Source organism: Phoenix dactylifera, chromosome 18 (genome assembly GCF_009389715.1).
Source record: "Phoenix dactylifera cultivar Barhee BC4 chromosome 18, palm_55x_up_171113_PBpolish2nd_filt_p, whole genome shotgun sequence".
NCBI classification, from domain to species: Eukaryota; Viridiplantae; Streptophyta; class Magnoliopsida; order Arecales; family Arecaceae; genus Phoenix; species Phoenix dactylifera.
The window spans coordinates 4,184,075-4,197,962 of record NC_052409.1 but is presented as its reverse complement, the minus strand read 5'-3'; the positions used below and the strand labels follow the sequence as shown (position 1 = coordinate 4,197,962).

Genomic DNA, 13,888 nt, shown 5'->3' with positions numbered 1-13,888 from the left:
TTCCTAATTCAAAATGTTTTTAACTTTTTGAAATGTTTGAGGAAACCGAAAAAAAAGTCAAGAAAGTAATTTATTATTTTTCTGTTAGCCCTATAATTCAAAAGATGGGTTTATAGTAGTCTTTTGGATTGTTTGAAGAAGCCTAGCAAAAATGAAGAGAGTAATATATATTTGTTTGAAAAAGATAATTTAGTAAATTGTCGCACCAAATATTTATTTATCATTTATGTATGATATATGACATCTTTGCTGTATCAAATTTTATGACACCACCTACTGATATGGATTAAAACGGATTCTCAACCAATAAATTTTGTTAGTAAAATCTTCACTATAAAAATAAAAAAGTGCTGGAATTTTCTTAACTAGAGAATAAACAATAATTTTGGCTTCATCGAAGATTTGAGTATTTTGTCTCTATTATTTCTATGTATAAATTTATTTTTTCTAATTTTGAAATACTAAACTGAGTGATTATTGAGAGTGCAAAATTATGATTGTGAATATTATGAAGTAAACTAAACATGATAATTAGAATAATTTATTATGTATACAAAAAGTAAAGAGTAAATATATTATAAATAAATATAATACATATTATCATTCAATATTATATCATAATATTATTTTCTATCATTGCTATAAGTTTTTCAGACATATACATACTTCTTCTCTTCTAAAGCAGTATTTCTTTTCTTTTTTTACATCTTCCCAAAATCCTGAACTATTTAAGTGTGCTAATATATCACATAAAAACTTTACCTTTCTCAAAATACCTATCCCCCACAATATTTATAATAATTAAAATATATTTTTCAAAAAATATCTCCCTAATATTCTAAGTTGGGAATTAAATGTGCTAATAGCACGGCTGGTGTGATGGGATGAATCCTCAATATTTTGGAGAGTGTTAAAGCTATTTATATCTATTAGTTCTTATTGCAGATATTACACCAGCCTTTGAGGTAAATAACTGCTCGAAATGATATCTGAAGTACCGTGTCAATCTTGCAAAATGTTAACTGTGTTTCCAAAGCTAGTTCAAAGCTATCCTGATCCTCTTAAATTAAGCTACGCATACTTGCTAAGGCCATCTTTTATAATTTGAAGGATGAGTTTCAAGAAGCTTTAAAATTTGGCACTCTAAGAAATACAATTTAGATGGCTTGATGAACTTCAATACATGGTGACCCTCTCATGTGCTTGATCAATCCATTGAAACTTCCAATTTAACTTCCTTTTTAATCATAGGAGGAATTCTACATTATTTTTGTTTTTGTTTGTGTGATAGAGAATATGTTTTTCTTACACGTTATTGGCCAGGAATAGGTTTATTTTGATGCTAAAATTTATGCTCTAACTTTGTCCAAGCTAGAGACTAGTGTTTTATTCTACTGATTCTGAAATAAAGCCGTTAAGCCATCACTTATTGAGAGAAAGGCAGAAGTATACTCTCTCTGTAAGATTAGTTTTGATGGCATCCATTATCGTTGTGTGCTCTCTCCAATATAATATCATGTTTCCATTTTGCATTACTGCAATTTGTTAAAAGATTAATTCATTGTAAGTTCACTTAGAAAGTCCCAGGCACTATCACAAACAGGGAACTAGCCACTATCTCAACATGATATCGTTTTTGTAATTTTGATAGCATCTTTTACCATCAAAGCCTATCACAATTAATATTGAAGGAGAAACAACCATTAGCAAAATTCAAACATCTAACTTCCCATATATATGTTTCTTCCGCTGTCCAAACTCTTCTTTATTTTTCTTAATTGCGAGCATGGTGCATTCTATGCTCTAGTTACATATAATTCTCATACATAGTAGATTGAAATAAATTAGTGGAACCTTTTGTTTGAATAAATTGGCTACTGGCTTTTTCGATCTTTCGCATCCAAGCTGAAGAGAATTGGCAATAAAAAGAATAATATTTTTGTAGCTTATATTTTTTTGATGAAATAGATGATAACAGCTTTTTTAGCTTATAAATAGGTCTAAGACATGTTCTTAATAAAAATAAATATTTTTTTAGAGTATTAGAAATACACTCAAAAAAATAAAAATTATATTTTTGTTTTGATATCGGTGCATGTTATTATATTGCCACAAGCACACAACTAGGAAAAATAAAAAGATGCAATGGAAAGAACTGATGCCAAAAAAAAAAGATAGCCTTACAAATTGCATCAACTAGAGTTAGAGTGGATATATTAATTATAGTAGCTATTATTTATTCTACAATATATGATTTCATATTTTGAGGCCAAGACAATAATTATTATAATGATTGTTGTAATGATATTATAGTAGAAAATAATAAAGAAATAATTAATTTATTTTCAAATAACTATTCCCTAAATGATACAACTTAAAATGGATCCCTAGCCCCAATGCCTAGATTTCGACCCCGACCCGAACCAAATCCGACCACAATTTTCGCTATCAAAGAGCGCCCCTCTCTCCACTCATCGCATAAAAATCCCGTTTCTCACTCTGAATTCAGCTTAGGTGGGTTCCTTGATTGCTTTCGATCCCCTGCTTCATTTCCCCCTCAATTCTATAGGGTTTGGCTTCCCTCGATTCGCCCCCCTCCACCTCCTCCAATGGCCGCCGCCACCGTTGCCGCCGCCGCCGTTCTTGAGCCGCTAGCGGTTCCCCTCCCTCGTCCCGTTCTTGGTGGATCATCAGCATCACGGGCTGCGGGGCCGCCGGTTTCCGCGTCTCTTGGCCGCCGGAGAACGGGGCTGTTGCCGGAATTTAGGGGTTTGAGGATCGCTCGGCGCCCTCCTAGGGCTCCATCCGCGGCCAGCTCGGGGACTGAGAAGGGTCTTCGTCGTGGATCGGTTGTCTGTGAGGCGCAAGGGACCGCTATAGAGGGTAAAGATTTTAACCTTGTATTGTGATTGACTCAAAAAAACGTTATTTTGAAATTTGTTTTTGGATTTTGTTTTCTCGTAATTTCTTGGTTGATTGGTGATCTGGACCTTAGTATTGTAGGATTTGTTGTATCTTTTGATTTTGTAACGGATTTAAATCTATACTGTAATTTCTTGAATTATTTAAGGGAAAAGGGACATCTTTTACTTTTTTTCATGGTTATTATTTCTAAATGATCAGGTACCAATTTCCTTTAAATCATGCCGTGAGTGAGATAATAATTGCTGCTGTATATTATGATAGTCGAGCTGATCAAATAAATTTTTTTTTTTCCTTCTAATCCGTTGGTTTTTATGGACATAAAGTTCCATAGCTTCTGCTTCTACATTGATTTTATTTGCCTTTTGATATGGGAATTTGATGGTGATATTGGCGTCTTTGGATTTCAAGTGAAGCAAAATTGTTGAATTAATTGCAACCTCGTTTGATATGTAAAACCAGCCATCCTTGAATAATGGTGCTCATAACACTGAATAACTTGTGTAATTCTCTAAATTTAGCTACTTGATGGTGTTGGTGTTTCCTTTTTGTTCTTTTCCTTTTTCTTAAGAGGTGGTTTCAGTTGGCCGGTGATATGTGTTGCTTTGGAGTTATTCACTTCTTCCTAAGAGAACTATCTTTTACCCTTCACCTCATCACCTGCGTTTAAATAAAAGTAGAAAGAGTGGGAGGGAGAATTTGAGGAGAAAATATTACAAAGGTAGAATATAAGCTAATTATGATGCAGTTGCTGGATCACATATTAAGACAAAAATAATATATTAATTCAAATCTATTTTGCGTTAAGATATCATCTTTTTTATGCATTAGGTATAGCCAATTAAAAGAGTTGTTTTTAGTGGCTGTCATGCTAGCTGATTTAAAAGGCATTAAAAGACATTAAAGTCCAAGGGATTTTGCAGGCCCAACATTGACCAAGACTGTCATACTGGTGAAAGACATTAAAAGAGAGGCGGTTTTTAGTGGCTGGGGACTCCAAGCTAGAAGTAGCCGTGGCAAAATATGACCCGACCCGCCAACCCGACCCGTGTTCGACCCGCCATAAACAGGTTTGGGTTTGGCCTAAACAGGTTCGGGTCGTAAACAGGTCGACCCGTTTAACCTGTTTATTAATTGGGTCGGATACGGGTTTTAGATGTCTGACCCGTTTAAACCGTTTAACCCATTTAACTGTTGGGCAGGTTAAACAAGTCTAAACAGGTTAAACGGGTTAAACAGGTTAAACGGGTTAAACAGGTTAAACAGGTCTAAACAGGTTAAACTGGTCTAAACATATCTAAACAGGTCGGGTTGGGCAGGTTAAACAGGTTGGGTTGGACAGATTAAACAGGTCTAAACAGGTTAAACGGGTCAGGTTGGGCAAACAGGTTAAACAGGTCGGGTCGGGTTGGGTAAACAGGTTACCTGTTTATTAAACAGGTCAAACGGGTCGGGTCGGGTTACCTGTTTAATAAACAGGTCAGGTTCAGGTTTGTAATTCCTGATCCGTTTAATAAACAGGTCGGGTTCAGATTTATAGTTTTCTGACCCGACCTGTATTTGACCCGACCTGTTTATGCCTGACCTGACCCGATTGCCACCCCTAGCTAGAAGCCCATCAAGATGGGTTTTTTCATGACAGCTTTCCACTTTCTTTATTGTTGGTGTGTGGCTAGTTATGGACACCAAAGAGGTGAATGACATGGTTATATTTTTATGCCCATGTTGGAGGAGGTGATGATTAATCATGCATCTGGATGGGTGGACATGCATTGTGAGGTGGAGGAAAGGAGAGAAAAGACATCATGAGTTGGGCCAAGTTCAGGTTGGGTCTCTATGACTATTTGGTTCATGGAAAATTACCAATTCAACAATGTTAGGTTTCTATATGATATGTGGAAAAGTATAGAATGAGATCTGGAACAATGTTACTAAATGTAGGTTCAGGGAGCATGGTTGAAAGATAGGTGTTGGGTAGTCAGAATTGTTTGAAGAAAGATAGGCAACCAAATGTTTTTTTTTATTATATACTCTGAAATATTTACAGGACTTATTTGATCCCAACACAACTCTAAACGCTAATATGAATCATGCCTAGTAGAGGGAAGGACTAAAATGGTCATCCATATTGTCTTCTCTCTCCTTCCCTCGTTCTTATGATGCTTTTTTCTCCAGTGTTGATGAGGTTTGTTTAAATAATAGCTTCCCATGTACCACTTGACCTAGGCTTGTTGGGAAATATGGACCAATGGCCGAGGGAGTGGAAAGTTGACATAACAATCCCATGTTTAGACCGACTGTTGCCTTGTAGTTCCTACCGATCAAAAATAAACCCTTGTTGAGGTATTGTGTGAGTGTAATTATCTTCATAGGGTATTGAGCCTGCAAGCATTCATGGAATTCAAAGCTCAACTCTAAGCATTGTGTTGCCTAGCAATTGCATCTATGTGTTTGATGGCGATCATGGCCTTGTGACATAGATGGATGGCAACCAAGTGAATGTTGTGTGGTCTTTCTCATGAAAATTTTCAAAAATTTTGTATTTGGATGTTTATGTATATTGCGCTTTTGGGCGCCTATAATAAGCTGACAAGCATGTTGTGGCCACACATCACTGCCTGTAGATGAAAAGTCTCTTCGTAAACCATTTGAAAGTCTCTATCTTAGAAGTTTATTGAAATTATGGTTTTGAACAAATTTCAAATAGATTATAACTTGTATTTGTATTTCAATGGGAAATTTTAATTAGGGCATAAGTTAGGCCATGTTAGTCTGAATGGGCTGGGCCTAGATAGTGCTATGTCAGTATCTCAGGCAACCCAAAGCAAACCAAATTCTAACCAGCTTTTCCGTTGACCAAACTTAGCTTGTGTTTTTCTTCCATCTCGACTGAGTCCTTGCCCCCAGCAAGTTGACAATGCTTGTAACATGAATTGACCTGACTGAGTTAGACCTAACTTGATTAGACTTGACTGAGCTAGACTTAATCCAACACAACACTACCTAACCTGACTGAACTTGAACTATGTCTAGGTTAGAAATTGTGGAGTTGGGTTTAGGATGGCTTGGTTGGGTTTCATGTCGGGTTTAGGATGGCTTGGTTGGGTTTCATGTTGGGTAGCTTAGAAATTGGGTTGGTTGTGGATTAGTGATAAGGCATGTTGATGAAATTTTGTTTGATGACAGTTTATGACAATGAGGAGCTCTGTTTCTTAGGTGGTTAAATTCTATCTACCAATGTTCTTTATGGGATTGACATTCTCACCTGGCACACTGTATTGTATCTTATGCTAGTTTCTTTCATGTGCTTGATATATGTTTATTCTTTGTTAGAGGCATATAATGTAGTAGCCAATTTAGTTATATATTGATTACATCATTTTCATGTTAAATCTGTTCTTTTGTGTAACATTTGTTTTTCTCCTATATGAAATATGTACATGGACTGTGTATTTAGTGCATACAGAGGTATATAAATGGATCCCTTGTCCCTTTCTCTTACCTCTAGGTGTGATTCCATTGATATTGGAGATACCTAGATTTATCTAGATGATAAGTACATTTACTTGATCCCATGCTTCTCCAATTTATAGTATCGGGGACCAGGACTGTCCACATCGGACAGAGTCAGAACCAGTAAGAGATTGAATTCTTGGGGTGTATTTGTTTTGAGGACAAGGTTGGAGACTCCTTGGTAAATGACCAATACCCATTCCGTTCTAGCTAAATTTCAGTGTGTTGGTTTGATGTTTCAACCATCCTAACATTGTATAACACTGTCATGGTACTCAAACACCCATTACATGTTTGCCCGTATGCCCTTTCATGTTGAAAATATCTTAATTCACTATGCAACGTTATGATGCTAAACAAAATTATCTTATCCAACCAGCTGCAATGTACCTTCTGTTATATATGTAGGTATCATATATAAGTGAAGATGATACCTTTCTAAGCATCAAGTGTTTGTTTTTCAAAGTTGTGCCTTTCATTCTTTTATTCAAAGAGGATCATATCATGAAAATTTAGCCCTTCAAACTTGCCCAGCTATTTTTTTCATAGCTCTGCTTAGAGCGCAGCATTGCCATTTCCTGTAAAGTTTTATTGCTGTGATTCTGTCACCTTTTATATCTTGACTATACTATAAACATTTTTGGTTATTTGTATTACAGTTCCAGAAGTGACGAAATCAACATGGCAGTCGCTTGTCATGGAGTGCGATATTCCAGTGCTAGTTGAGTTTTGGGCTCCATGGTGTGGACCCTGCCGTATGATTCATCCAATTATTGGCAAATTGTCAAAGGTATATGATGGAAAGCTTAAATGCTTGAATCTCAACACTGATGAGAACCAGGAAATTGCAACCAAGTATGGGATTAGAAGCATTCCAACTATCATGATTTTTAAGAATGGGGAGAAGAAAGAGACCATTGTTGGAGCTGTGCCAGAGAGTACTCTAATCACATGCATTGAGAAATTCATAGAAAAGTAAGTGGCTCTTTTGTTTTCTCCTTCAGAAGCCAGTCTATTTCAACATGTCACAGAAGACTTGTGATGAAGTTTATATCCTCTCTGCTGGCAATCATTGCTCTATAGCCTTGTGCATAGTTATGGAGGTTACAAAGTGCTGTTGCTTTCTTGCCACGTTATAACTTCAATTCACTTTGGAGAAAGTCTAAGAGTTGACAAGATGCAGTTTTTCATTCGAAATTAAATCAAGAACCAAGATTCTCTGCTGGTAATTTCCCTGTTTTTATTTGAAATATATATATAATCTGAGGCATTGAGACTATTTCTGGCACCCCTTGTTCTGCTGACTATTATATGATATGAATAATGAAAAGCTCAGCTAATGCCACTTAATAAATTATCTAAGTATGACTTGCTATTTATTTGTATGGTGAAAATGCACTCTCATCCATAGGCTTATTCCTTAGATGTTGGTAGCGATGCGATAATTGGTACAGCTAAAGGTGGTAATTTATGATTTGATCTGCAAACAATTTGCTTTAAGCAGGTTCGGATTTGACATAAATGGATTCGATTATAAATGGCTATTAAATCTACTTAAATAAATAGATGATGGGGGTTGAGTTGGATGTTTAATAAACATATTAGGTTCAGGTTTGAATTTTTAATATGTTTGATTAATAAGTCTTGTAGGTTGAAATTTTTTTAATCCCAATCTGTGTCCAATCCAACCCATATCCATTCGGACGCTGAAGACATTCCATACTATTTAGATTGCATTGACTTTGTCTTCATGATGCACATTGTTGCACTTTTTTTTTTTTTTTGGTGCCTCAGATGACATCCAATTTACATGTTTCATCATGTATTCGATATGCCTGAATCCATATAAATGGAGATGTCACCGTGGAAGAAGATAGCGCTGCAAGTAAACGTTCTTATTCCTGATTGTTCTGTTTACTAAATAGTTGCATCTAGCTCCATGACCCAACCCGATAATTCAACTTCTTTATGATCTAATATTTCTGACGGTCCCAATATTTTAACACAATAATATCGTGTCCTGCACATGTTGAGTGTTAAAGTTTAACATCTCACGTTGAACCATCACAGTTGTTCATTAGTCTAGGTTGAGTAAAGAATCTTTTTTGCCACAAAGGTGGTAGCCTGGTGGTAAGGAGGCTTGGACTCTACCCGAGTTGTCCGAGTTCGAAATATGCTGGCTTCGATTAAATCAGGGGACCGCATGTCTCACACCCGGATAGATTCGTGTGGATATGTTTTTTTTTTCATCAGTATTGAGATAGCGTTAGGGTGACGAGTTTTCCACAGTTTGGAGAGGACACACGGAAACTTGTGACCCACATCGAACATTTTCCGATTGAAGGAGGGTCAGTAGGGGGCTGCTACACAGGTGGGGTTCTGCCCCTCCTCCTCCCATCCTATTTTTTACCCAAAAAAAATAATTGTAATGGCGGCACCACTAATGGATTTGAAAGAACAGCAAGTTGGCTTGGCCTTCCAGCATAAAATATGAGATGCTGCAATCCAAAATAGTAAGGAGACGGGCGTTGTTTATGTTGGATGAAGGAGGATGTGAAGTATCAAATCAAACAACTGCATATGTGGGGAAGAAAGGTTTGGTGGAATTTCAAATCAAATAACTACTGAAATTAATATGAGATTCCTGAAAAATGATTGCTTCTTATCATACAGAAATCATTCTCTCATTTGATGCATCTAATATTTTTAAAAATTTTTATATATTTATTCTTTAATTCATACGGATATATATTTTTATTAGATTGTTTTAATAAATTCTGTTTTGGAGGGAAAAAAAGTGCAGAGAAATTGAAAAGAAGAAGAAAAAAACAACTAATAGTTAAAACGCTCCTGGTACGTTCATACTTTTTTTTTTTCTTTTCCAACTTGACGACGTACGCCAAAGCCGTTACGGAGGAGGTCAAATGTTGACGTGTTCCTTCTATTTTTATTTTAAAGAGCCGGTGGATGGGAGAATCTTTCTTCTAAAATAATCTAAACGCGCCTTTTCTTTGGGGTTTGTGCGCCTACGCAGCGCTGACTGGTTGTCGGTTCGTATCCATCCGATCCGAGGGAATCTGCCCAAGGATATGATGCAGCGGGTCGTCTTCAGATTAGATTTGTCCGTATCCATATATCCAAATCCTAAAATATAATTTTTTCACATCCAAATAGAGATCCAAAATCAATTAGAACTCTATGTCCAGACTCTAAATCCAAAAATAAAAAAAAAAACCAGACATCAGATCAGGTTATGTGGAAACTGAGTATTTAATAAGATATTTTACTATACTTTTTAATTATCTTTTAAAATTATTCAATATATCCAAATATTATCTCACAAATTGTGGAACACGAAAAAAATAATGACTACAGAAAATAATTATATATATATATATGTGTGTGTGTGTGTGTAATTGGATTGAGTTTCAAGCTTTGAGTATACATATACTTAGAACCAAGCCCATATCCAACCCTAATAATTTATTTAATTTTATATTTAGATTCTATGATTCTCCATTGACACTTTTAATCTTATACTGGAATTTTTTTTTGTTTATTTTCCATTTACATGGTGAAGAAAATTCCATAGATCTCAAAATATCTCAAATTGTCAATTCACTGAGATGCGCCTTGAGATTTAAAACCCAATAATCAATTACACCTTGTAGGTATGATGTAGGCCATATGCCCCGCATGTGGCTGTCCATCTCTATAATACTAAAGGTTGGAGGGCTGCCAAGACTGCAGTGAACGAAATAAAAAATCTGAAGGATGTTGAAGATGTCCTGTTCCTTTTCTGAATTTTTTTTGTGATAAAAGTGACTTCTTAAAAAGAAAAAATAGAGCAATGTTATGATAACTCATAAAAATTACTCAAAAACAAAAATCATGCACCTATCTTTGACCATTCATGTTGCTTCATTTTAAGGCTTCACAATGTAAATACAAAGGGAGCAATGAAAAATTAACACGCTTGCTGTTTTTTTTTTTTTTTTGAGTTACATATCTGAGTTACTAAAATATTTGAAAAGATGTAACCATCAAGTGACTTCACCTCTTTGATGAGCTAGCATCTTTTAGACTTATTTTCCAAGCAATACTTCATTCCTGGACAATTAGGTGCTCAAAGTAGATACAATACATTAATAGATACAAGGTATTCATAGGTACATATCCTTCTTTTCTTGAAATTTAAAATTTATACACTCTTGGCCTAGCTAGAGAAAATTTTAATCTAGGTACATATATGATCATGTATGGATTGGTATCTAAGAATAACTCCACCCCTAGTTGCTATTGCCTATTAAATCTTATGGTTAGTCTATAGTGAATTTCGTAATCTGTCTTTATCTCCAACATGGGTTGGCTTTCTATAAAATAGGATAATTTGTTTTAAAAAATCTAACTGGTATTAGAAAAAAAAATGAAAAACACAAAAAACTGCTAAGATTTTCAAATCGTTGGTCGGCAACTCTTTTATGCTGGAGTATAAAATATTTGGCAAAAACCTACGGTCTCCATATGCAAAATAAAGAATAAAATAAGTCAAAATTGATGAACATACTGGTAATGTATGAAAGAGAAGTCGATAAAAGATTAAAAGTAAATAAAAGTCATAGGAGGCAAAATCTGCATGTAATTCACCTATTCACATGCGTGGTGATGCTTAATGACAAGCTATCTTGGGAGAGATGTTCTCTTAATGCAGTCAGGGCAATCTTCATGTAGAAATATGGTCAAAAGAGGCTTATTCCCATGATTGCATGAAGTGGAGCACCACACCAGGCAACAAGCTATATATCGGAATTAAATTAGTTCCAAAGGATTTAGTTATTATTAAAGCAATATATTAAGAATTTCTAAAGATTTCATCTTTTTTAGAGGATTCTTGTTTCTTCATAGTGGGACTTTAGGGGATGCATATATCAAAGTGGCATATAAAGTGCATTTTGTGGATGGATAATCCTTTCCCTTGGTACATACAAGTTTCCACTTGTCCAATTGCAACTGAACTAGATTCAAAGACACGCCATGAGCTTATCTTCTTGGGGCTTGCCAAGAATCTTTTGGCAAATAAAACAAGAGGACTACATTTTCAACATCCTCGGTATCCAATCTTAAGTGTGGTGAATACAAAACGACGCTTCACAGTGTTAACTTACCGGCTTTCCTAAAAGAAAATCACCGACTTACTCTTCCAACCGACCATATTTTTGAGACTATCGACCGACAAACTTAGCACATGGATTGATGTGTAGTTTTCCCTGGGTCCTCATAAGTGGTCCCCAAGGTTGGAAGGAGCATCCATTGCAATGACATTAGTCTATAGCATTAAACCATTAGAATTGATTGAAAATATATAATTTCTAATTTTTTGGCCATTTGATTTTTACAATTTCTAATATATAGCGCGTCCCAATCCTATGTATGAAGAACATCCGATGCTCAAGATCGTGAGAGCAAGCACGAAAAATATTTGCTTGAAGAGAGAGTAATAAAGAGAATAAAAAAATTATTAAATAAAAGCATTACGAACTCACAAAGTTAATTTTCCATATTCGAGAAAATGATGCTGTTGTTATTGCTCGCCTTGGTTTTCCTTCTTCTTCTTTAATTTTTTTATTTTTATGGTAGGAAATTATTATTTTTTTCTTCTTCATTTAATTAAAATTCATTTGTGGTTGCGTAACTTTGGACATGGGAATTATCTATTTCCATCTAACAAACCATGGCATCTAAAAAATACTAAAATTCATTTGTGGTTGCGTGACATGGGAATTATCTATTTTCATCCATGAAACCATGGCATCCAAAAGCTAAGCATTTAAAGATGGTCGTTGCATCTTAAATGCATTGTCCGTATTCCTTGCCCACATAAAACACTCATGAATCCGTGGCCCAGAAACTCTCAAACGACAAGTTCGTAGATACGCTCCCCTGTCGGTGAATCCATCTCGAGAACAGTTGTTTCTAGGGAAAATGTAGCTCGAAAAAGATAGTCACGTTCGAGTTATATGATATAAGTAGCTGTTTTTATCAAAATAAAAAATAAAAAAAAATAATTGTAGCTCAAAAAGGTTAAAATGCTCAAATATTTAGCGCCAATCCGCACACATGAACACTCGCGTTACATTGACAAAGACACCCCTCTTTTCAGAAAATGCTCTTTTTCTATCCTTCTTTTCACCAGACTCACTGCATAAAACCAATATTGCTGAAACATAATTTTCTTGTTACATCGTGTTCCTAATTCACACACTTTATTTTCTGATGTTGGTGATGTGTTTCCACAATATAACCATGCGGGCTGTAATTAGTTTCACATTGGTTACTTGCTTAAGAGATTTTGGGTACTTATATAGGACTAAATAATAAAAAAAACTTTTCGATTAATTTTTTTGAGTGAAATTTTGAGTTATTACAAATAGTATCAGAGCAGATCCATTCTATAACTTATATAAACTAAAGAACACTATATTGATTCATTGAGACTGACCACGGACCGATCGTAGTACTTCTGATGAGATTTAAATAGATTTGGACTCTTAGCTTGACGAGTACATAAGTGCTTAAACAAAAAGAGTATGTGAGAATTCATGCAATTATCGTATGACACTTAAAAATTTTAGTTTTCTACTCTTGCTTCTAAGATAGCCTACCGAATAAGTACCATAAGTAGAACATTAGAAAGCTAGGAAGAGCGTATCAGAAAGAATTTGAATGAATGTAGTTGTATTATATATATACTAAAAAATATCTAACTTTTAGCCAAGCTTTCAGAAAGTTCAGCTCGTTCATAAAAAGCATTTATATGGTATTTAGGACTTGTTTGGTTCGCAGGAAGCATTTTTTCTTATAGAAATATAATTTTTAAAAAGCAAATTTTTGGAAAGAGGATGCCTGGAAAAGTACTTTTAGCATGTTTGGTTGACCATGGAAAAGTGACAGATTTTTAGAGTGTTTATATTTGATTGACCATCCACTTTTCTGAAAAAGTTATGTGTAATTTCTATTATACCCTTAATCAAAATTCGGTCTTTAACGTTTTGGATCAAATAAGGATCATTGATTTAATGCTGTAAAGCCTTTTTGGGAAGAAATAAAAATGTTTCGATTTCCGGCTAACGGAAAAGTAACTTTTCCATATTTCTTATTGAAAAGACTTTTCTATGAAACGTAGAAATCATATTTTCATGAAAATACAACTTTTCCATCTCTCTATTTTAAAAACTCTAGCTAAATAAGAGGCATTTTTTTACTTTTCCGTTGACCATACTTTTCTCCATTCTTTTTTCGTGAACCAAACGAGTTTTTAAAAATTTTACTTTTATATACTTGCTTCTAAACAGCCTACCAAATAAATAGTTGAATATTAGAAAACTAGGTAGAGCATACAAGAAAAAATTTAAATAAATATATTGTATATATATTAAAAATTATCTAATTTTAG

At 34.8% G+C, this 13,888-nt stretch overlaps 1 protein-coding gene across 1 annotated transcript; it reads left to right on the top strand.

Annotated features, from left to right (window-relative positions):
* Positions 1–2,471: 2,471 nt before the first annotated feature.
* On the top strand, positions 2,472–7,794 carry LOC103698587 (thioredoxin 1-like). Its single transcript, XM_008780620.4, has 2 exons — positions 2,472–2,883; positions 7,095–7,794. Exons 1-2 carry the CDS (start codon positions 2,610–2,612, stop codon positions 7,412–7,414), a joined length of 594 nt encoding a protein of 197 aa, XP_008778842.2. The 5' UTR covers positions 2,472–2,609; the 3' UTR covers positions 7,415–7,794.
* Positions 7,795–13,888: the final 6,094 nt, after the last annotated feature.